General features: G+C 36.8%; 1 protein-coding gene across 3 annotated transcripts; it reads left to right on the forward strand.

The window, feature by feature from the left end:
* On the forward strand, window positions 1-25,092 carry LOC145804412 (rRNA biogenesis protein RRP5-like). 3 transcript variants are annotated; one of them, XM_082898163.1, is made up of 9 exons: window positions 8-554; window positions 5,871-5,974; window positions 13,951-14,023; window positions 16,231-16,384; window positions 16,512-16,586; window positions 16,724-16,874; window positions 19,562-20,211; window positions 21,017-21,074; window positions 24,979-25,092. In XM_082898163.1, the coding sequence occupies exons 4-8, from the start codon at window positions 16,247-16,249 to the stop codon at window positions 21,059-21,061; spliced, it is 1,059 nt and encodes a 352-aa protein (XP_082754289.1). In that variant the 5' UTR covers window positions 8-554; window positions 5,871-5,974; window positions 13,951-14,023; window positions 16,231-16,246; the 3' UTR covers window positions 21,062-21,074; window positions 24,979-25,092. The 3 variants fall into 3 exon arrangements, with proteins under 3 accessions (XP_082754288.1, XP_082754287.1, XP_082754289.1); XM_082898161.1 differs by lacking the exon at window positions 13,951-14,023 and having other exon boundaries at window positions 6-554; XM_082898162.1 differs by lacking the exons at window positions 13,951-14,023; window positions 16,512-16,586 and having other exon boundaries at window positions 1-554.
* The last annotated feature ends 469 nt before the right edge of the window (window positions 25,093-25,561 follow it).

Consider the following 25,561-nt stretch of genomic DNA (forward strand, 5'->3'; position numbering starts at 1 on the left):
CTGTCAAAAGTTTTGGTTAGGGTTTCTCTCTCTCTCTCTCTCTCTCTCTCTAGAATGGACAGTCGTCCTCCTCCTCCTCCACTTTCTTCACATTCCCAACCAATCCGCCTCCATCCCTCGCCTTCTTCGGCAACGGAACCCCCAATTCAACGTCCTCTCCGTTCTCTTCTCCCCAACGATAGATCCAGCATCGTCCCCCGTCAAATTATGTGAATTCACCATGTCTCTCACTCCATAAACGTTGAAGATTCCCAAAACGGCTTCGAAGAAAGAGAGATTTGAAGAGAAACCTGCACAGAGAAGAGAGGTGAGAAGCCATGGGAGGGCAGGGAAACCCTAGAGAGAGAAACAGAGAGGGGGAGAGAGAGAGAGGGGGGAATGGGGGAGGGGAGAGAGAGACGTTTAGGGGAAAAAAAATTTAAAAAAACGATTGGGAGGAAATCGCTTCTTCCTGCTGTGGCGGCATCCACCCGACCCGGATGTCGTCTGCGCTGATTCGGCGGCTGGGGATTGGGAGGTCACGGAACATGTCCATTTTCGCCACAATTGACAAGGTTAGTAATTTTACATACATAATATGTGCTATATATTTACATATATACATATTAATTGTGCCAAATTTAGTTGTTTGAATTCTCAACTTGTATCTGTAGAATTTGTGTGAAATTCTCGTAGAACATTCTGGTAATCTCGTAAATTCCCTACTCTGAAATTGATTGCACTGTGGTTTCCTTTTCATTAATTTTTTTTTTCTTTCTTTGTTTCTTTGTGTCTGAAATTGATTGCAGTTTGCAAGTATCTTTTTCACCTTTGTTTTGAATCCTGCAATCCCAAATCACATTGTTGTTAACCTAAGATAACATGGACATAATAAAAACGGAATAAAAACGATAGTTCATATATATATATACCGGAAATCTTGAATTACACTTGTTGTTGGTGCCATTGACTGCTCAAAGTTTGACAGGTTCAGCCCTTTGATCCCCACGCTGCTGTGTCTTTCTGAGAGTAGATTAACAAATTAATACACCATGGTTTTGTTTTTCCATATCAAATTCTGATAATATTCATCTTTTCAATGACAAAGCCCCAAAGGGTAATCTATCAACAATAGAAAATTTTCTGTGTTTTACATCCAATTTTTGTTTACATGATGGAAACAATCAAATCACACTAAGTTAGGTAAGCTACCAAATATCATACAAACCAAGCAGATAATAAAGATTTTAGTCTTTCAGTTTAATGGGTGCGTGGCTTGCACCCATTACACAAAGATTCAATTAGAAAACTGGCCCACCAATAAATATTATATCTATATTATGTTGTGGTTTGGCAAAAAAAATTTTAATTGGCTTTTTAGAGTTGAGATTTTTTTTAGTTGGGATTAAAAAGTTTGTTTGGGTTGATTATTTTAGTTTAATGGGCTTGGGGTATAGGCTTTTGAGAATCTAAAATGCTTTTGGTTTACTATGATTATCTCTTTTGTGACTTGAGGAAAAGTTGCAGACTTCAAGGATTGCATTAGGGGGACCAACCTTTCATAATTTGATTTTGGGGAATCCATTTCCTTGAAACCCTAATCTCAACCTTATGTACTTAGTACTAGTTTCCATAAATCCTAATCTCAACATTATGTCCTTTTGTTACATTATTTATTTATACAGCCGGATCTATTTAAAAATAAAAATTAAATCATGTTTCAAAAAAAAATGTATCAAAACTTGACATGGCACGATAATCAAACTTGCTCACCCTAATAATGGAAAATTTCGGTGCTTACATATGTAAATATAAGTTGGTGTTAATTTTGCAATTTGATGTTGATGGCAGTAGTTTAATAGGCCCCCATCCTTATCAATAAATATGTGCTATATATTTACATATATACATATTAATTGACACAATTGACGGGGTTAGTAATTTTACATACATAATATGTGCTATATATTTACATATATACATATTAATTGTGCCAAATTTAGTTGTTTGAATTCTCAACTTGTATCTGTAGAATTTGTGTGAAATTCTCGTAGAACATTCTAGTAATCTCGTAAATTCCCGACTCTTAAATTGATTGCACTGTGGTTTCCTTTTCATTGAATTTTTTTTTTTTCTTTCTTTCTTTCTTTCTTTGTGTCTGAAGGCAGTTTGCAAGTATCTTTTATCTATGTCTTGGCTGTTTAATTATCAGTGTTAAGTATTTAAGAGCTTGTTTAGTACATGATGTACATCGAATTCTGTTCTTTTATTTTTTTAGCAAGAGAAAAAAAGCTCGAGATATATATATATATATTGCATGAGAAGAAGAACATGTTTTGTCCTCTTTTTGATAACCAAGTCTATTTATTTCATCCATGAAAGCCATTGACTTCCATTCTTAAATGAATGATCAAGTTATGTTGGCTTTTATTAGTGGGAGTTTTCAGAGGCCAACTGTTAATGGTGGACTGTGGAAGCGTATGTGCCTTTGTTACTGATCTGTCTGACGTAACTCATGCTGTATTTCCATTTGCATATGAAGTTGGCAACTAAGATGTAGTGACTTGTGACTCCTCCCTCATCCTTGTGTTGTTTCGTAAATAATCCCACATTTGGTACTGCAAAAGTTGCTCAGAATAGCTAATCCCACGTGACCCCTTTACCTACATATGAGGGATTATTTTGTCCTAGGGGTGGGACAGTTAAACCGGGGATAACTCTTTTGCATGTGAATGACTAAAATGCCTTTGCCTGGCTTACACATTCGGGGGTATCTTATCTGCCTAATCCAAACCGAAATCAAACATAGCCGGTGTAAAGTGGTGACTGTGCTCCTTTTTTTGGCACCTTTCTAATATATTTACTTGTCAAAAAAAAAAGGGAAGAAAAAAGAAATGGGCCGGAGTCTTTAGTGATTTGTTTTTGGTGATGCATCTAGGAGCACAACAGGAGAATCTTTAATGGAGGTGTAGTTTTTATTTTGGAGTCGAAACATTTGATATTGAGCCCTTTTTTGGATTACTATTGTGTTATGTCTTGATATTTTGGAAATTTCCTGTGTCGGCATGTTCGTATCATGCGTAGTTTATGGGCAATAACATGATCTTTACTGGTTTAGATAGTCTAGTTCCTTGAGTTGTTGGAGCTTCTGTATAATGGTGGCCCTAATTTTGTAGCCATCTCTTTTGAAAATGAGACTTTAAACAGTATGGTTTCAAAGCTTGGTCATATATGGCAATAGTGGACCAGAGTGATGGTCTCTATATTCATTTTAGCAGGGGAATTAGACAACGCATTTGACATCAAAGTTTCTTTGAATCTATTTTATCTGTACAGAAATGAAAATTCTCTTTGCATGGAATTAGCTGAATGTCTTTTCTTTCTAGTACAATAAAGCTTGGTTGCAAAACCAAAATGCTGATATTCATAAAAATAAACTTTTCATAAAAAACTGAAAACTGCTCGTAAAATGTTTGGGATGGTTATTATTATTATTATTTTGAATTTATTGTCGACAGCAATATAGTCTAAAAAGAACAAAAGGTTATTATTCTTTTAGCCTTATTGTTGAGTTTTTAGAACCCAAAAGCACATGCATAAAAAATTCTCGAATTTCTTTGAGAATAAGTAGATAAGGAGAAGAGGTGAACCAATATCAGAATAACTGGAAGATCTTTTGGAATATTAGTTTCTAATTGCTATGACCTTTATTTTGAATTGTTTTACTTGTGTTAAAATGTTGAGTTCATATGACAACGTTATATTTTGTCTATGATTATTTTATAGTACAAAAGAATATCAGCTTTGAAACTGTTTTAAGTGTGCTTTTGCTGTAATAGCGCTGTTGGAAATTATTTTAATATGCATTAATAAATCTTCTTCTGTGCTTCAAGTGTTCACCTGTCTTTCAAAGTTTTTTTTGCTATTTCCATTGCATTTGTGGCATGTTTACTAGATATTCCTTTTTCGGAGTCTTTTTAAATGTCGTGCTGCAACAAAATTTTGATCCTTGTGCATGATATTGCATTAGAAAGCATTGCAATTTTAGGCTATTTACCTTTGTGGAGATGTTTTTCTTCTTATTTTTGTGTCGATTTTTAATTAAGAATTTGGATTATCTTCTTTATTTTTATTTTGTATATTCTTTTCAATGATGACCAAAATTCTTTCAAACCTGATAGTCTCTTGTACAAACTTTATGAGAAAACAGGATTTTATAACAATGGAAAAAGGAAATGACAATTGCAATTTCATTTTTAACATACGGTTCCCACCATACTTATAAAAGTAGCATGTGCAACCCTCTTCAAATTCTTTTGTCGACAGAATGTTCATTTTTTTGGATGTTGTACCAGTCTCAGTTACCATCCTTGTGCTATGTCTTGATAGTCTTCTTTTTTTAATCTTCTTTCCAAGAGGATGAAATAATGAATAAGCTGCGCATCTTTTGATTTGTCCTTTGAACTTTTTTTTGATAAATAATTTATCCTTTGAACTTTTCATCCTTGAGATCCCACTTATCTGCTAACTGGGGGTTGAAAAGTTGCATGGCCCATGGTTAGCCAAATTCTCCCCATGATTATTCTTAGATGGATGACGGTGGCATGAATATGCAAGTGGTTATTGGATTAGGAGTTGTTTCTGGATTTTATTTTTTGTTTTGTGGAGATGCATTTTCTTTCTGTGTTTTCTTACTTGTAGAGGATGCCTCATCCTTGCCTCTTTTTTGATCTATTCAATAAATTCTGTTTTTGCTGATCAAAAAAAAAAAAGTTTTGTCATTTGAATTCAAAGGTGGTTGATTGGTTTTGAATGGTATAATTTCTTCTTTTCCTGATGTTTATTGTTTTTTACTGTCCGAGGTGCATTCTTTACAGAAAGCTGTATAGGGTACAAGCTTCAGTTCACAAGTCAAGCTCACTTATAAATGGTGTAGAATTCAATTTATTTGATGAGCTTGCTAAGGCTTGGTTTGGCTTAGTAAGCCATGATTGCTTTGATGGTTTTATTTATATATTTAAGTCTTTATGTGGAATTTTATTTGTACCATTTAAGTAGGAAAAGATTGATGCTACTTTTTGCAGTGAAGCATTGTTGGAGGATAATTTAAGAGCAACCCACCACTTGCCTTGATGAGTTTGGATCATTGAATATTAAGCAAGCTGAGTCAGTTTATTATGCTAACTTGTGCTAGATGAAGGTGAAGGTTCCCACTTCATCTAGACTGTAAATGAGATGAAGCCGGCCAAGTACAAGGAGGTTGAGCTTGGTTCAGTAGCATAGGAGCTAGGCTCAATCTCAGCTTAGACGTTTCTTTGATTGACTGGAGTGTAGTTTTTGATTCTCTCTTCTTCTTCTTCTTTTTTTTTTTTTTTTTTTTCACTTTTTATTTATTTTTTTACAAGATGTAGTTAAGAAGTTGAGCTTTTCTCTGCTTCTCTTTCTTTGGCTTCTTGCTTTGCACTTCAACTTTTCAATGAGAATCTTGAGGGTCCATTTGATTAAGTAAAAAATATGATGGAAAACAAAAGTGATAGATAGTGAAGTGAAAGAAAAGGTGAAAGGAAAATTTATTTTCTCATTTGCATTTGGTTTAATTTTTTGTGAGAAAGTTACAATAGTTGGCTACTTTAATGAGAGAAAAAAGTGACTGTATTTTTTTGTAAGAATCTAGAAGCAAAGTTGCCATTCTGGTGTGGGTTGTATAAGATATTTAACTTTGTTGTATTTTCCACCCTTCTCCTGCTAAACAAATACATGAAATTAAATAGTTGAATTTTTGTTCTCTTTCCCCATCTTCATCCTGTTCAAACTCAGTCTGAGTGATTGTTGTTTCTTCAGCAGTCACTTGCTTTGCTGACATCAACTGTTCGTTTGAAATTATTTTGCAGTTGTATCCTCCTAATGATTGGCTAGTGGGGTCATCCTTGCCCTCTAAATTCAGCCCAACCATTATTGAATCAACACTCAATGAGCTTACCCCAAACAATGTTAGGTGAGTTCATTGCTGCTCCGAGAAGCTGTAACTTACTATATTACTGATACATATGTTATGATTGACACTTCCTTCCCTTTATATATTTGTTTTGTCCAGGACGTACATTTAGTATCGATGATGCAAAATGTCCTTAATTTTGGCATTAGTAAACAGGCTAATGAAGTATCTGTTCAAAAACATGCTAATGAAGCATTTAGACTTCAGTTTACACAGAGCATACAAGATCACTCTGTGCATGCCTGCAATACTTGTTATGGCATGTTTGTTTAGTTATTATTAGAGAGGTCCATTACATGCTATGAACAAATAACAGAGACGGGAGTTCGCAGCTCAGATAAATAAATGATTGCATGTTGTTCTTATATACCTACTTTATTGAAAAGACACATGGAAAATGCTTCATCTTCAGTTGGATCAGAAACTATCCAGAGAGTAATGTGACTAATAAAGTTTCTGATAGAATTGTTGTCTTTGCGAGTTAAATATCGTAAGTGTCAATATAGTCAATAATAAGACAATTTGCATGTCGCTGTGCATACAGGATCCAAATGCCATTGTTTCAAGTATACTCATAACATGTGGTTTGGCTGGCATAATATGAAAGCATGTTTAAGGTGAATGTTCATTTATTTCGTCTAGAAATTTAGGATGCTAGGAACTATCCAGAAAGGATGGGAAAACTGAAATTTAGGCAATCAACAATGTCTTGCCTTGCTACTTGAAGGTTTGATTTCAGTAGAATATTCAAAAACTTGATTAACGTCTGCTAATTTGTCATTGGATTTTACAGTAATTATGGGTATTGTGAGTGCTCAATTCATCTTTCCCTCCTCTCCGTTTAGTACATAGCTAGTGTATTTATTGGTAAAACTTCATTAGTACACTTGCCCAAATGGAAGGTAATGATATTGAGGACATTTCTTTCACTTGGCAATTTTGATGTTGCATAGATGTTTAGACAATAATGAATACTTGTTGACTATGCTCTTATGTCCATTCTTGCCCAACAATTGTTGGGACACTTGCAAAAGTGTTCACCTTTATTGACTCAAGTACGTGCAGGTTAAGTATGCTCTATAAGTGAATTCACTTTCATTATTGTACATCACATTCCATCCCACATCGTCTAGGTAGGAGAAGTTCCTGGGCTATATAAATGAGTTCATATTCTTTCCAAGTAACAACATGCTTTAAACCCTTGAGGGCCTAGCTCAAAGTGAACAATTGTTATGATTTGAGATGGGTGTTATAGTAGCAGAAGTTGTTAGAATATTTCCTTATTTAGATTAGATTGTGATTGTGATTGATTGATTGTGATTCCTTAATCAGTCAGTCAATCAATCAATATAAAAGGTGATTCCTTAATCATTGCCTTAGGGCTTCCTTTTGTAATAGTTGATTGATTAATATAAAAGGTGATGATTTCATAATCATCACTCAAGCTTTGTATTCTCTTAAATTATATGATAGCCAAAACCCCAAAAACCGTCACTCACACAGCCGCTACCACCAACCAGCCATCACCTATCACCACCCATCCTGTATCGCTGGTCCCTGAGTCTCTGTCGGAACCAACCAAGGTCCCATATAGCTGTTTCGACTTTAGCCGAATGCCCCTCTGGCCTAGTTGACCCTCGTGAGGGTTGTCCTAGCCTCTCTTTATGTATTTTGGTTCCTGTAGATGAGTGTTTGTGGATTGCCCATCTTTTGTTGCCTCTGAGTCTCTGTGGGAACCAGCCAAGGTCCCACAGAGCTGTTTCGACTTCAGCCGAAGGCTCCTCTGGCCTAGTCGACCCTTGTGAGGGTTGTCCTAGCCTCTCTTTATGTATTTCGGCTCCTGTGGATGAGTGTTTGTGGGTTGCCCATCTTCTGTTGCCTCAAGTTTCTTTCCCTCTACTTATGTTACACGGACTCTTTGGAATTTCGAAGGTACCTGTGTCGAGACAACACGGGTACGGGTGCGGGATACGGCCGGGATACGGCTTCTTAGAAACGGATACGGCAGAAGAATCGAAAGAGAAGAGAGCAAGGGGAGAACCTGGCCTTCGACTTCAATCGGTTGCAGATCATCAATCGATCTGCGAAGCTTGATCTGCGAAGTCGATGTACTGTGCTTCGTCGTCTTCCCCTTTGATCTCAATCTCGGACTCTCTTCGTCGTCTTCCCCTTCCGTCGTCTCTGCGAAGTCATTGCTCTACCAACCAATTTTCTAGGTCTTCCCCTTCCGTCGTCTCTGCGAAGCTAACACAATTTTTATTTCTATAGGTCTCTGACTTTTCTTTTTAATATAATTTGAATTATATATAATATAAATTATATTAATATAATATTATTCATATTATATAATATTATTTATTCAAAAAAATATTATATAATATAATATAATATATCATAAATAACATAACTTTTATGTCTAAAATTAAAATAATTTATTTTATCATATATAATATAATTTATTTTATGTCTAAAATAATGTTTATAATTTTTATTCATTATTTATTTGTTATTTTTTTTAATAAAATTTGTTATTCCTTAAACTTTTTAAACTCATCTTCATATAATAAATATATTTAAAAATAACTATTTAACGTATCTCCGTATCCGTATCCTAATTTGGATCCGTATCCACGTATTTTTAATTTTTAATTTTAAAGTGTCCGACCCTTAGATGCACACCCGTACCCGATATCCGCACCCGAGTCCGTGTAACGTAGATTACTGTTAGGAATCTCTCTCTCTCTCTCTCTCTCTCCGGGGAACACCTCAAACGCCTCGAGAGGGACTAATGTAAGTTTTGAAAACTTACAGAACAGGCGCAGGACTCCCGGTTTGAAAACTGAGTCGAAAAAGACACTTTTTTTCACACTTAACCTTGAAAATAGGCCCTCGGGGAACGAAATCAATTAACAGTCAGGAGAAGTCCCGGGGAACACCTCAAACACCTCGGGAGGGACCAATGTAAGTTGTGGAAACTTATGAAACTGCCACGGGATTCCCCGATTTGAAAACTAAACCAAAACAAGCACTTTTTTAACACTTAAGGTTGAAAATAGGCCATCGATGGCCAAAATTGACTAACAGTCACGAGAAGGCTCAGGGAACATCTCAAACACCTCGGGAGGGACCAATATAAGTTTTGGAAACTTACGGAATTACCCCGGAACTTCCGGTTTGAAAACTAAGTCCAAAAAGCCACTTTTCTCGCATTTAAGCTTGAAAATTGGCCATCAGGGGCCAACATCATGTAACAGTCATGAGAAGGCACAGGAAACACATCTAACACCTCGAAAGGGACCAATATAAGTTGTGGAAACTTACGAAACTAGCACGGGACTCCCGGTTTCAAAACTAAGTAAAAAGATGCATTTTTTTCACACTTAATCTTGAAAATAGGCCATCGGGAGCCAAAATCGTGTAACAGTCTCGAGTAGGTGTGGAGAACACCTCAAATACCTCAAGAGGGACCAATGTAAGTTGTGGAAACTTACAGAACTAGCACGGGACTCCCGGTTTGAAAACTAAGACAAAAAAGACATATTTTTCACACTTAAGCTTGGAAATAGTCCATTAGGGGCCAAAATCGTGTAACAGTCACGAGAAGGCCCAGGGAATACCTCAAACACCTTGGGAAGGACCAATTTAAATTGTGGAAACTTATGGAACTGGCACGAGATTCCGGTTTGAAAACTAAGTCAAAAAATGCAATTTTTTCACACTTAAGTTTGAAAATAGGCTATCGGAGGCTAAAATCGCGTAACAGTCATGAGAAGGCCCGGGGAACACCTCAAAGGAACTAGCACGGGACTCCCGATTTGAAAAATAAGTCCGAAAAGGCAATTTTCTCAAACTTAATTGTGAAAATAGGCCATCGCGGGCCAGAATCGTGTAACAGCCACGGCAAGGCCCGAGGAACACATCAAACAACTCGGGAGGCACCAATGTAAGTTGTGGAAACTTATGAAACTAGCACGAGACTTCCGGTTTGAAAACTAAGTCGAGAAAGACATTTTTTTCATACTTAAGCTTGAAAATAGGCCATCGGGTGCCAAAATCGTGTAACAGTCACGAGAAGGCCCAATGAACGCCTTGAACACCTTGGGAGGGACCAATGTAAGTTGTGAAAACTTACAGAACTAGCACGGGACTTCCAGTTTGAAAACAATGTAGCAATCACGAGAATGTCCGAGGAATACCTTAAACACCTCAGGAGAGACCATTGTAAGTTGTGGAAACTTACGGAATTTCAACGGGACTCCCGACTTGAAAACGAAGCAAAAAAATGCACTTTTTTCCACACTTAATCCTGAAAATAGGCCATCGAGGGCCAAAATTGTGTAACAGTCACGAGAAGGCCCGGGGAACACCTCACACCTCGAGAGCGACCAATGTAAGTTGTGGGAACTCACCGAACTAGCATGGGGCTCCCGGTTTGAAAACTATGTCGGAAAAGTCACTTTTTTCACACTTAAGCTTAAAAATAGGACATCGGGAGCCAAAATCGTGTAACAGTCACGGGAAGGCCCATGAAACGCATCAAACACCTCAGGAAGGACCAATAGAAGTTGTGGAAACTTACGGAACTAGCACGGGACTTCCGGTTTGAAATCTAAGTCAAAAAATGCACTTTTTTTCACACTTAGGCTTGAAAATAGACCATCAGTGGCCAAATTCGTGTAACAGTCACGAGAAGGCCCAAGCAACACCTCAAACACCTCGGGGGGGGACCAATGCAGGTTGTGAAAATTTACGGAACTTGCACGGGACTCCTCGTTTCAAAACTAAGTAAAAAATTGCACTTTTTTCACACTTAATCTTGAAAATAGGTTATCAGGGGCCAAAATTGTGTAACAGTCACGAGAACCCTAGCGAAACCCCTCAAACACATCAAGAGGGACGAATATAAGTGGTAGAAATTTACAGAACTAGCACGGGAGTCCCGGTTTGAAAACTAAGTGGAAAAAGACACTTTTTTCAAACTTAAGTTCGAAAATAGGCCATTAGGGGGCCAAAATCGCGTAACGGTCACAAGAAGGCCTTGGAAACACGTCAAACACCTCGGTAGGGACCAATGTAAGTTGTGCAAACTTACGGAATTGGCACAGGACTCCCGGTTTGAAAACTAAGTCAAAAAATGCACTTTTTTCACACTTAAGGTTAAAAATAAGTCATCAGTGGCCAAAATCGTGTAGCATTCAATAGAACACCTGGGGAACACCTTGGGAGGGATCAATGTATGTTATTGAAACTTACAGAATTAGCACGGGACTGCCGGTTTGAAAACTAAGCCGAAAAAGGCACGTTTCTCATACTTAAGCTTGAAAATTGGCCATCAGGGGGCCAAAATCGTGTAATAGTCACGAGAAGGCCCATGGAACACATCAAACAACTTGGGAGGGACCAATGTAAGTTGTGGAAACTTACGGAACTAGCACGGGACTTCCGGTTTGAAAACTAATTTGAAAAAGACATTTTTCTCACACTGAAGCTACAAAATAGGCCATCGGGGACCAAAATCGTGTAACAGTCATGAGTAGGCCCGTGGAACACCTCAAACACCTCGGGAGGGACCGATGTAAGTTGAGAAAAGTTACGGAACTAGTACGGGACTCCTGGTTTGAAAACTATATCAAAAAATGCACTTTTTTTCACATTTAAGCTTGTAAATAGGCCATCGGGGCCAAAATCGGGTAACTATCACGAGAAGGCCCGGGGAACACCGCAAACACGTCGGGATGGACTAATGCAAGTTGTGAAAGCTTACGGAACTTGCACGGGACTCCTGGTTTGAAAATTAAGTTAAAAAATGCACTGTTTCCCACTTAATCATGAAAATAGGCCATTGGGCGCCAAAGTTATGTAACAATCACGAGAAAGCCCAGAGAATACTTTGAACACCTCCAGGGGGACCAATGTAAGTTGTGGAAACTTACAGAACTAGCACAGGACTACCGGTTTGAAAACTAAGTCGAAAAAGGCAGTTTTTTTACACTTAAGCTTGAAAATAGGCATCGGGGGCCAAAATCGTGTAACAGTCACGAGATGGCCCAGGGAACACATCAAACACCTTAGGACGGACCAATGTGAGTTGTGGAAATTTACGGAACTAGCACGACACTTCCGGTTTGAAAACTAAGTCGAAAAAGCCACTTTTTTCACATTTAAGCTTGAAAATAGGCCATCGGGGGCCAAAATCGTATAACAGGCGCGAGACTTTCCGGGGAACACCTCAGACACCTCTAGAGGGACCAATGTAAGTTGTGGAAAGTTACAGAACAAGTATGGGACTCCCAGTTTGAAAACTAAGTCAAAAAATGCATGTTTTTCACTTAAAGCTTGAAAATAGGCCATCGGGGGCCAAATTTTTGTAACAGTCACGACAAGGCCCAAGGAACACATCAAACAACTCGGGAGGCACTAATGTAAGTTGTGGAAACTTATGGAACTAGCACGAGACTTCCGGTTTGAAAACTAAGTCGAAAAAGACACTTTTTTCATACTTAAGCTTGAAAATAGGCCATAGGGTGCCAAAATCGTGTAACAGTCACGAGAAGGCCCAATGAACGCCTTGAACACCTTGGGAGGGACCAATGTAAGTTGTGAAAACTTACAGAACTAGCACGGGACTTCCGGTTTGAGCAATCACGAGAATGTCCGAGGAATACCTCAAACACCTCAGGAGAGACCATTGTAAGTTGTGGAAACTTACGGAACTTCAACGGGACTCCCGACTTGAAAACGAAGCAAAAAAATGCACTTTTTTTCACACTTAATCCTGAAAATAGGCCATCGAGGGCCAAAATTGTGTAACAGTCACTAGAAGGCCCGGGGAACACCTCGCACCTTGAGAGCGACCAATGTAAGTTGTGGGAACTCACCGAACTAGCATGGGCTCCCGGTTTGAAAACTATGTCGGAAAAGACACTTTTTTCATACTTAAGCTTAAAAATAGGACATCGGGAGCCAAAATCGTGTAACAGTCACGGGAAGGCCCAGGAAACGCATCAAACACCTCGGGAAGGACCAATAGAAGTTGTGGAAACTTACGGAACTAGCACGGGACTTCCGGTTTGAAATCTAAGTCAAAAAATGCACTTTTTTTCACACTTAGGCTTGAAAATAGACCATCAGTGGCCAAATTCGTGTAATAGTCACGAGAAGGCCCAAACAACACCTCAAACACCTCGCGGGGGACCAATGCAGGTTGTGAAAATTTACGGAATTTGCACGGGACTCGCCGTTTCAAAACGAAGTCAAAAATTGCACTTTTTTCACACTTAAACTTAAAAATAGGCCATCAGGGGCCAAAATTGTGTAACAGTCACGAGAACCCTAGCGAAACCCCTCAAACACCTTGAGAGGGACGGAACTAGCACGGGACTCCCGGCTTGAAAACTAAGTCAAAAAATGCACTTTTCAAACACTTAGGCTTGAAAATAGGCTATCAGGAGCCAAAACCGTGTAACAGTTAAAACCATAACCAAAACCATAGATATCATCTTTATACATTAAATATAATAAACATATGATATCCTTGATTAAACATTTTATTTCGAAGAATACAGGGTAGATTTAACTTTCAAAGAAGTTGTACTGCAAAATAAATAGTGATTTATCGCCACTCACCTCTTTTCCCCCGTAAAATGTAGGTTAGTCCAAATATAATTCAACCTGCATCATATAAAACAATGCATGTTTGTACACAATCCATTTCAACAAAATTATAGCAATTTTAATTCAGTTTGAAATTCATTTTCTTAAATTAACTTGTTTAAGGTATATCGAAGTTTCCACCATGTTGCTTACTAGGCCCTTGCTAATATCTCAAAACATGTTCGAGTTAAATTCTGTGTGATTTGGGGCTGAATTAGATGAAGAAAATAAGTTTGAAACCATTTTAATGCGATTCGAATTGTGCGGGCAGCAGTAGGTGAAATCAGTCTGGTTCAGTCTGGTTTTGCATGTTTTTTTGACAGAATTGTTAAAATCGGTTTTCTACAACTATGGCACCAAACAGACTGACTAGAACAAGTAAACCGGACCGGACAGGTAAATTCGGTTTTGTTTGATTCGGTGCAGTTTACCGGTTTGTGCATTTGTTTTAAAAAAAATAATAATTGCCTTTATATATATATATATATTTTATAGATCAATCTAATTAAAATATAAGGCTTGTTTTTACCCAACAAACAACAACATAATTGCACCAAGACTAATTCATCAAATATCAAATTCAACAACAGTAAGAGGTAATGCTTGTATATTATTTGAATGTTCGGTAAATTCAGCATAATTCGTTAAGTTCGGTTCTATCCGGGTGAAATCTCCAAAACCGAACACTGAACCGATTTCCAGGAAAAAAAAAAAAAATCGCAACACAGTCCAACGGTGCAGAAAACAGACCAAAAACCGGGATCTGTTCAGTGTAGGCAGTTTTTCCTTCACCCCTAGGCAGCACCGACACCTTTTAGTAAAATAATCATATCTCTCACTACAAAACTTGAAATCGAGCTCCGTTTGATGTGTTAGAAACTAGACTCCTATATGTTTCCAATGGTATAGGCCATACCATTTATTTCTTTCCCAATTAATACAGATTTGCAATCAAAATTGACCCAAAACTTTTGCTGCCTGTCCACTGATTTTCAGCAAAGGTAAGTTACTTTCAAATGAGCATAACTCCTTCACACAAACTTGGGTTTGGGCAAAATTGACTCTAAATTGAACTCCCATAAGTCTAGTTTCTAATAGTAGTAATTTCACATCAAAATTTCACATATTTTAGGAGATATGGTCAAAAGAGTGCAACCTGTTCAGATTCTACTTGTCAAGAACTCAGTTATTTTCCTACTCAAAAGCTTAAATTCAATTAGAGTAAGTGTCAAAGCATAAAATCAACCAATTAAAGGTAACAATAAGGTGAACATGAATTTTACCTATCAATAATAATAATAATAATAATAATAATAATAATAATAATAAATTTTTTTTTTTTTTTTTACCTCAATTCAAACTAGGGGCAAGTCTAGGTTCTTCTTCTCTCTCTCTCTCTCTCTCTCTATTTTCCGTTGTTTTTTGTTACTAGAGAGACACTTGTCTCTCCTATATATGTATCTATCTATTCAAGTATGAGGTTTCACACTCCTAAGTGAGGTGTGTGCTTGGATGTCTCTACCAATACATGATTAATATTAATTAATCAAGTTTACACTAATTAAGCTAGGTTAGTACTGATTAATCAAGTTCAGGCAACTAATCGCACTTGACTTAATTATTCATGTTTAAGTTTAATTAATCTTGATTAAATTCACTAATCACACTTAAATTACCACTAATCCTGATTATGTTTTCCACACATTGCATATAAATGTTAAGAACATTAGACCATGCCATTTCAGCATCTTGATGAGGGAAATATAATTATATATAGCTTACCGTATGCAAATATAATTCTTCCTTTCTTGTCTCTGTGTTTTCTTTCATTTCATATCAAATGACAGAACTTCAAGGCTATAAACATTGGATAGCAAAACATGTGTATTTTATTCAAAGAACAAATCTTTCTAGTCATGCCAAAGGACCATCAAAGTATGTCTTTTAAGTGTATCATACACCGAAGAAGGAAAATTTAATTCCAGGCATTTCAAGCATTGAAATGAGAAATATGTACGTGTCAGTTAATAGAAATACCTAGGGTGTTACAACAGCAGTTGGTGGTTGACAGAATGCGTGGGTTCAGTGAACAAGGACTACATGGGAAGAGACAGTAGAAACAGTGAGGAAATCCTGAAGCAATCCCCCCTAGACTCTTTTGGCATCACATCTGCAAGAGGTTGCATCACATACCACTAGTAACTGTCTTCCAACAAATTCCTCATTCAGGGCTTCAAAGTAATTCCACTGCATCACTTTTATAGAGGATTTAATCTTGAAAATTTGGAGCCAAGTAGTCTTGAAAATTAAGTAAAGCTAAGGGTTGGACCTATACAGAATCGTACTCATGATATTGAAAGCTTACCTGAGTAATAAAGAACAAAAGACAATCAGAATATAACTGAAAAGTAAAATTAGCAAAATACCCTAATATGCAAATTAAAAAGTAAAAAGAAAAGCTGTAATCAAACTTAAAGAATAAACCAACTTTACTAATCCAATTCTAGGAGAGGTTCTTTCCAAATATTTTTGAAACTCTATAGGTTCAAAATTATATATGCTTTTTTGTGGATTCACAAGTTGAAATTGTTTATGTAATGTAGTGTCATTGCCACCATCATGGCTTTGCCAAGCCCTGCAACAACTGGGAGGTTGCTGTTGCTACTTAAATCTGTAAGTGAGGTTACAGAGACTTCTAGTTCAAAAAGAGCAAAAAAGAAGTCTGGCTATGATGTGGGAGCTGTTGTTCAGGCAGAGGTAGAAATATCTATTTTTGTTGGATTTCCATCTTGGTGTTAATATTTAAAGGCTTCATTTGACCACAAAAACCTGTTGTCATGGTTTCTTTATTTTTTAAGATTATGCAATTGTGTTTTATTGCTAGATTACTGAAATAAAGATTTTGGAACTGAAATTGAAATTTGGATCTGGTTTCCATGGGAGGGTACATATCACAGAGGTGAATATTTTTCAATTATTATTTTTTATTTTTTTGACACAATGGTACAGTACAGTCATCTATGATTATTGTCTCAAGATTTATATGGGTTTCCAATTACTTGGCTGTATATACTAGTTAAACTTGTGTCGTGGCAGGCAAATGATGATAATGCTGTTGAAAATCCCTTTAAAGACTTCAGAATTGGACAAACACTGACCGCAGTAATTGTTTCAAAGACCAATAAATCAGAAAACAATAGGAAAAACTATCAGTGGGAATTGTCTATCAGACCTTCACTCGTTACAGGTACGAATGTCTGAAGTTTCTTTATTTATAGTCTATATCAAAGCTTTTATTCACTGGGTTCCCTCAACAGCATACTTGTCCTTTCAATATGTTAACATATCACCCAAAGTTGGTTGACATTTATTCCAAGTAGTTGAATTGGCAACACAACTTGTGTTTTTCATTCTTTCTTATCTAAGTACACCATTCTTTTCTTGTAACCTTGAATCATTTTCTACACTTCTACTCCTCCCCTTTATGCAAGCAGTATCTTGAACTTGGACTATAACCCCAGCACTAGAGCCGTTTAACTTTATTTTCCATCACAAATTGTGTTCCATCATATCTACTTATCATAGTGTTCTTCCATCTCAAAATAGTTCATCCCAGTAATGCTACTTTGTATCCTTTATTGTAGTATTTTTTTGATCAGCAACAAAGAGATTTATTAATGAACAAAAAGAAACGAGGATAAGGCATCCTCTACAAAGAGGATAAAAAAGAAAGAAAGTACACAACCCAAACAAGACTACATCAAAATCCTTCTACATGTCACACATCGACAACCAATCTCTAAAAAGTGGAACCCCTCTAAAAAGAGCATTCACCGAAGCCCAAAAGGAGGTTACATGACAAATTTTATCCCACAAAAAATCCACATCCCGAAATTTATATTCGAAAACCCGTGCATTCCTTTACAACCAAATGACCCAAAAAGTCGCAAAGATGGCACAATACCAATGCACTTTGGCCTTCTTCGATGCACCCAAAGCTCAAAAGTCAATTAGTAGCATATGCACACTGCCTTTTGGGGCCACCCACATAGCATTCTTCAAAAGAAACAATCTATGCCATAAACTCAAAGCAACTGGATAGTGCAAAAATAAATGATCCATGAACCAAGGACCACATGAACACCTTTGCCTTAAGAGGAGCACAAGTCTTTCAAATTATTTTATTAAAAGGAAATTGAGGAACTTTAGGATTATCAATGATTTTGCCAAAAAAGACTTGCAAGAAAAAATACCTGATGAATGAAGAGCCCAAACCCTTCTGTCTTCCGAAAGAGGAGCCAAAGAAATATGATTAACTTTTGACAACAAAGACATCAACTCTTCAGCTTCGCTATCATTGAGATTCCTAAAAAAATTGAAATTTCAAGAAATTGGAGCCAAAAAGAAACAAGCCATGGAAGCTATAGAACTATTATGAGACCAGGCCACTCTATATAAATGTGGAAAATTTGAAACAAAGGAAGAAGAGCCCACCCAAACGTCCTCCCAAAATCTAACAAGTTCCCATTATCCACCATCATAGAAAGATAATGAGACCAAAGTGGATAGAGATGAGAAATTGATTTCCAAGGAGCACGACAACTACCCCTAAAGACCACCTGTGAATTCCTACCATTACCCTGAATCCCATACTTGCTTCTAATAACAGAATGCCATAGTGTGTCACATTCATTTGGAAATCTCTATAACCACTTGCCAAGTAGTCATGTTTCTAGCCACAATGTTACCAATGGCCAAATCCCCCTTTTCCTTTGCGAAGGAAACTATTTCCTAGTTCACTAGATGATCCTTCTTACCCTCATCCTTACCTACCTAGAGGACCTTATCAACTTTTCTAATGATCTTGCAACCTTAATTGGAATCCTAAACAAAGATAATAAAAAAAAAAATGGAAATACCGCTTAAAACTGTCTTAACTAGAGTATATCTACCCCCACGTGAGAGTAAAGCCTTGCGTCACCCTTTCAACCTCTTGCCAATCTTTTCCACAACTGGATTCCAAAAAGATTCACTCCTAGGAGTATCCCTCAGTGGAAGTCTCAGGTACTTGAACGAAAGTACCTCAATACCACATCCTAGAAGCGAAGCCATTTGTTGAAGCTTATTAGTTGCAAATTGATGCCCACCACACTACTTTTTTCCAAATTAGCCCTGAGATCACCCCAAAAATTCTCAAAACCAAAAAAAGATCAACTATCTGGCTCTCATCCCCGGTGGAAAAAAAACGGTATACTTTATTGTAGCATGACTCACCTTATGCTATTAATTGTCTTTGTAGTTATCCCACTTGAAGATAAATTCGTTGAAATGCTTACATCTTGTAATATGTTTAACTCAGAAATAGAAAAGCTTACACCTTATATGTGTCTGTTAATAGTTGTTGGGCATTGCTCTAGGGATCATCCTCATCTGTGTATGAGCACAGATGAAAAGGCATTCACACCTGTATTTAATGTGCATCTCTTTCGTGCCTAAGCAACTGTTTTAAACACAAACACACAGACATATTTTATATGTATCTTTTTGTTGCTGTAGAAAGTAGTACTTAACTACCATGACCACTCATTTCTACTCCATTTTCCCAAAATTTGGTCCCTGAGCATGCTGCTGACTACTTGTCGTTGGATGTTTCTTATGGCTAATATATTAAAAAAGTAGATATTTTTTTATCTACTGGGTGTAGTTTTTATCCTTTTTCTCTGGTTGGGTCTATTCAAAGCAATGCTCGGTGAGATCCAAGGCCACTCCCTTAACCCATGTCCTCAGTTTTCCTCTTTGTTCTGTTTGAGACTGCAACATGTATCAAATCAGCCCTTGCTGGTGCATTAGTTCGTCTAAGTTGCACATGACCCAAACTTTGTTCTAGTATCTGTTTTATCACTCAAGTTGATCCAAATGCAATTGCTTATCCAGGTTCTACAGAAATGGGAGGCAACACCCCCAGTTATTCAATTGGGCAACATGTAACTGGATATGTCTATAAATTGGATAGTGAATGGATCTGGTTAACAATATCTCGACATGTGAAGGCTCAGCTCCACGTTCTTGAAAGTTCACGTGAACCTACTGAACTTCAGGAATTCCAGAAGCGCTATACTGTGGGGAAAGCAATATCTGGTTATATTTTAAGTGCTAATAAGGAGAAAAAGTTGTTACGTTTCGTGCTGCGTCCAATTTATTCTGTTCCTGATAGAACACTTGGTTGTGAAACTATTAAGATAGATGACACAAGCAATCACTTGAATGGGAATGTAACATACCATATTCACGAAGGTGATGTTGTGGGCAGCAGGATTTCCAAAATTCTTCCTGGTGTGGGTGGAATGCTCATCAAAATAGATCCACACCATTATGGAAAGGTCCATTTTACTGAATTGACGGACTTATGGGTTTCTGACCCATTGTCTGGATATCATGAGGGACAATTTGTCAAATGCAAAGTCCTAGAAATCAGCCATTCAGTTAAGGGAACTTTCCAGGTTGATTTGTCATTACGCACAACTTCAGATGGCATTCATTCTCAGAAGTCTACTACTGTCAGCAACAGTGAACTCAACAACACTGTAAGTATTTAGAATTACTGGTGCTTTCTTGCATCACCAAGTCAGTATATAATTAAAATTCTATTTCATTCTTTTGCACTTATCATTTTGCATTATTATTATAACCCTTCAACCGACCACCAACACCCCCCCCCCCCCCGCGCCCCTTCTTGTTTAGTGGGTGCTGCAAGCAGTCAACAAACACCCAACAAAAAATAGGAACTAATATCGCCAAATCATATTAGAAAATTGCAAAACAATGTTGAACTGACCCAAAAAAATTAACTGTCAAACAACACACCAGGGACCTGAATACCAATGGGGCCCAGAGCTTAACATTACGCTCCAATAAACCTGGCTGGTGATCCCAATTAGCCAGTCAGCACCTTCAATATCCGATGGAACTGAAAATTGCTCCACACAAAGCTGGCAATTTAGATTTCAGAAAAACTGCCCCTTTTTCTGGAAAATCATATGAAATATAATAGTCAGCTCTCTATTATTGAATCACTTGTCTTTTTTGATGAAGTAGTTATTTAAGATGTATGGTTAATAGGCCTTATTTAAATAGTTAATAGGACTTATTTAAGCTGGCAATTTAGATTTCAGAAAAACTGCCCCCTTTTCTGGAAAATCATATGAAATATAATAGTCGGCTCTCTATTATTGAATCACGTGTCTTTTTTCGATGTAGTTATTTAAGATGTATGGTTAATAGGACTTATAGTTTGTTTTCTTGGCTGAATATCAGCTTTTATTTTTATGCTTTGAATGTCATCATCTGTCAAATATTATTTTGAAGAGATAGCCATTTAATGATTCACAGATATTTTGCAAGCCGTGTAGAAAGTATAGAGGATCTTCATCCTAAGATGAATGTGCAGGTATTACATACTATAAATTCCTCTCTCTCTCTCTCTCTCTCTCTCTCTCTCTAAATTATTATTATTATTTTGTTGTCTATACTCAATATAGCCTATGACTTCTCAAAACTTCTGTCATGGTGAAATCTATCATGGTATTAACTCATGCTTTTATGGATGCCTTTCAGTTCACCATCGTGTATCTCCTCCCAAAAGTATTATTATTATTATTATTATTATTATTGTTATTGTTGTTGTTGTTGTTGTTGTTGTTTATTTATTTTGAGATAGGACCAAGAATCTAATTACAATATTGGTGTGGAAGGGGGGAAGTATCGAAGCTCAAAACCCAGGACATATGCATGCGAAAGGCTTTCCCTTACCATCAGCCTAGGCTTTGGTTTCATTTATTCTCTCTCCCCACCTATTTGTCTTTTTTGATGATTTTTTGTGTGAATTCGATTAGGATGCATTGTTCTATTACCTCAAATTTACATTGATTTATTAGTTTAGAAACAACATAAATTCTTGTAGTGTTTGTCAGTATTTTTCCCTTCCCATTTTGCTAGTATCATATTTTGGTGAGAATCTCAGTTTCATTGTGTTGAATATGTCGATACTAAATTTTAGTTTTTATTAATTTTGTGATCTGTTAAGTTATGGTGAGCTCATGGAGTTTCAACGTGCCATTGAAATTTTTAGTAGAAGAGAGCGGATTCTAGGGCTGCAAACCTACTAAGTCAAGCCAAGTAATAGGTTGTTGAAGTTTAGCTTGAAAACTTAACGAGCTTTAAAACATGTTTAGGCTTAGCTTGTTTACATAATGAGTCAATTTCAACGAGTTTTTAACGAGCCAAACACGAGTTGAGCGTGAGTAGTTTGGTTCATTTTGTAGCCCTAGTGGATATCGGAAATGACAAGGGTAAATGAACCACTTAACGATATTGTGACTATTACAATTTGAAAAATCACATCACATCATTAGGGCACTTAAGGAATTTTGTGACTGATTCCAACTACCGGCAACAACTAGACTTTTGTTTTGGAATTATATTGTGAATGATGAATGGAGAAGGTCCAACTAGACATTTTGATGTAACATCTATTGCATGTTAAACAAGTACGATAGGCTTTGGAAGTTCGAAACAAAGTCTAAGGGTCCCATGATCGTCAAGAAGCCTTTTTGGTCTAAAGAAAAGTGTCCATGATAGTGTTTAGTAGTTGAAGGTATTATGGTAATTTCAATAATTGTTGGAGATGGGTTGTAGGGGGAGCTTCTATTTACACCACAAATTTTACTCCTTATTTTTTTGTTTGTTTGTTTTATTTTATTTTTTTAGAGTAAATTACACTTAACCTTCCTAAAGTTTTGGAGAAAATATAGTATGTCCAACAATTTTGACATAATAACATTGACCTCCCTTTTAGTGAGGCTAAATGGACCAGAACTAATGTAGATTGTGTAAATATGTTAACATCATTTTTCTATCCATTTGGCCAAGGAATGATTGATGAAAAAGGGACTAAGTCTTACATAAATTAAAACCTTTAGGGAACTCATTGTAATTATGCCAAGATTACTGTATTTTCTCCAAACCTCAAGTGTGGTCAGTGTAATTCACATCCCTTTTTTTAATTTTTTTTTATTACAATTCTATCCTCATGTAAAATTACCCAAAAAAAAAACTCCCCTACAAATTATAAATCCTAATTTTTCAAACACCCCCAAACTGCCATTACTACTGGCAATTGCACCGACAACCAACGCCACAACCTTTCCAACTTGCTGCCATTCCTTCCTATAACCACCGCAACCTCTCTACTAACCCTGCGAACCAATACAACCTCTCCTCTCCATCTCGATGAACCACGACAACCCTTCCTCCACACCAGCAGACCACTGCAATCTCTCTCCAAAACCACCGCAACCCCTTCCCATAGCCATTGACCTACTGCGCGCACCCCCTCCCCCTTCCTCTTCCCTAGTGAACTTGTTCGATGACTCCCCAATGAACTATACCATCCTGTTCGATGACTGCTCTCCAAACAAACATGATTCATTCAACATCAAAAAATTGAACAAACGCTATTCGTTTGTCTCTGGTTATCTATATTCGAACATTGAGCATTGAACCGACGCCATGAAGCTGCAAAGAGACGATTTGTTCAACTTCGGTAGCTTGATGACAACGACTTCCTCCTTTTCTTCTCTGAGAACTCTAGATCCTCTTCCCTTCCTTTATGAAAACCCTAGATTTGAGGTTGGGGAAGGGTGAGGGGAGGCTACGAAGTGATGGCCACTTGGATAGGGAAGGTTGTATAGTGGGGTCGTTGGGTTGGGGATGGTTGCGATGTGGTGGTCCCCGAGCTTGGGAGGGCTGAGGGGGATGGAGGCTATGTAATGGTGTAGGAGGTTGGGGAGGGCTGGTGGTTGCTGTGGTTAGAGATGGTAGCTACGGCAGTTAGAGATGGTGGTTATAGCTGTTAGAGGGTAGGTTTGTGAGTTAAGATTTGGGAAGGTGCATATTTTTTAATTTTTGATGGGCTGCAAATAGAAAAAAGGTGCAAGGAGATACAGTTGTTGTGTAAGTAGAGGCTCATATTGTTTAGGTTGTCCATGGTTTGTATTTTGGATCCAATTATTAAATGGATTATGATATGGGGATAATTATTAGCAGGTCATATTGACTAGACTTATTTACTCACAAGTCCCAAGTGAATTTGTTTATTTTTTAACATATTTGCCTCTTGTTTTGATAATGAGAACATTTTCAAACTTTTTAGATGTGTTTTGTGTTTGTGGAATGATAATTTGTTAGTAGTAATGATATTGATAAATTTATCAAATTTGACTTTTGTTTGTGAATTTGTTTTATTCTTAGTTTATTTGTGTTAGTTTGTATTGAAATATGATGTGGGAAATAGTTGAATTGCATTTAAAAAAAAACATTTTTTAAGTGATAAATTTATCATTGAAAGTTGGAGTGTTCTTTTTGATAAATAAGTCCAGTCCACAGGACTAGCTTGTAACTACCCCTATTATATATATGTTTTGTTATGTGTAGAATAGTCTGAGTGGTAAAAAAGGTCAAAGTTTCTTATTTTGAATTTATGTCATAGTTGGAGTAGAATTAGAAGTCATAGTAATAGTTCGTCTAGAATTTTTGTAGTTTTAGTTTCTAAATTTGAGTCTTAATCCTTTGTTTGAGTAGGGAGTAAGAGAGTCTTTAGCCTATAAATATATGTGTACTCTCAATGATTTAATAGAGTTCAAATTATGAGAATTTAAGATTGTGTTTGTGTGTGATTGGCGTAACCCTTTCGAGGGTGAAACACCTATTTCTTCTTCTATTTCCTTTTCTTCTTCTTTTTGTACATACCCAAGTTACTATTTTCCGGTTATATCATTCATAGCCCTCAAAAAGTGCACTTTTCAGCCCGAAAATCCTTTACAATCAAACCCAAATCTAAATAGCCTCTGTTCTGAAAATCCAAAAAGCTGTCCTACATTACATTGTCTGGCAAATGACCACACTTTGACTTTGCTGATAATGTTGTATGAATTGGAAATTAGTATGTTTACTTCGTCAAGATCTTTTTCGACCGTATGATTAATTCATGATTATCAAAATAAATGAACTGATCCTCAGTTTCTTCTTCCATCAGAATCTACTTTTTGTTCTGTCCATGTGATATTTAAGTTTCAAATGTACAGTAATCATCCATTCTAATTGATTTGTTGCTTGGACAGAATATGATCAGTATGTTTTTTTTGTCATATATGTAGAATATTGTTTTGCATCAGTTCAATTAATTTAGGCTGAGCAGTGTGTTTTGTTGTCTGTTGACATTTGTTGCTTTTCATGTCATCAAATATTCATGCTTAGCACCTTAGTTTTTTATTTTTCTTTTTTGGGTTAAATAGGGCTATGTTAAGAACATCACACCAAAGGGATGCTTCATTATGCTTTCTCGGAAGCTCGATGCGAAAATCCTTCTCTCAAACTTGTCTGATGGCTATGTTGAAAATCTCGAAAAAGAATTCGCTATTGGGAAACTTGTTGTTGGCAAGTAAGTATTTCTGGTAGTACTACTTTCTGATAGATAGTTGTTAAGGAAATCTTTTGAGACACTTTGCATGCAGGGTGGCATCTGTGGAACCTTTGTCTAAGCGAGTTGAAGTCACCCTTAGGACATCAAATGCAAGCAAAACACAAAAAAAGTGACATAAATGGTTTAAATAGTCTCCATGTTGGAGATATTGTTTCTGGCCAGATTAAGCGCATTGAATCATACGGTTTGTTTATCACAATTGATCATACAAACACGGTAATTTGGTATTTCTCTGCAAGTTCGTTCTTATGATATCCAGACTTGTAGTTTTGAACAAGAATAATTGGGTCTCAGTTTATTTATTGTAACATCTAGCCCATCAACTTCTGTCACTAAAATAATAAGCCAGTTTGTACAATCATCATATTTGTTTGGTTTTACCAAACTTTGAATAT

The sequence above is a fragment of the Camellia sinensis genome, chromosome 12 (assembly GCF_055761805.1).
Source record: "Camellia sinensis isolate YWXY chromosome 12, ASM5576180v1, whole genome shotgun sequence".
Taxonomy (NCBI): domain Eukaryota; kingdom Viridiplantae; phylum Streptophyta; class Magnoliopsida; order Ericales; family Theaceae; genus Camellia; species Camellia sinensis.

Coding starts and splice junctions, on each gene's coding strand:
- LOC145804412 (XM_082898161.1), top strand. CDS start 480: ATGTCGTCTGCGCTGATTCGGCGGCTGGGGATTGGGAGGTCACGGAAC. Junction 555..5,870: donor TTTTCGCCACAATTGACAAG/GTTAGTAATTTT, acceptor ATTATTTTGCAG/TTGTATCCTCCTAATGATTG. Junction 20,212..21,016: donor ACAGTGAACTCAACAACACT/GTAAGTATTTAG, acceptor AATGATTCACAG/ATATTTTGCAAGCCGTGTAG.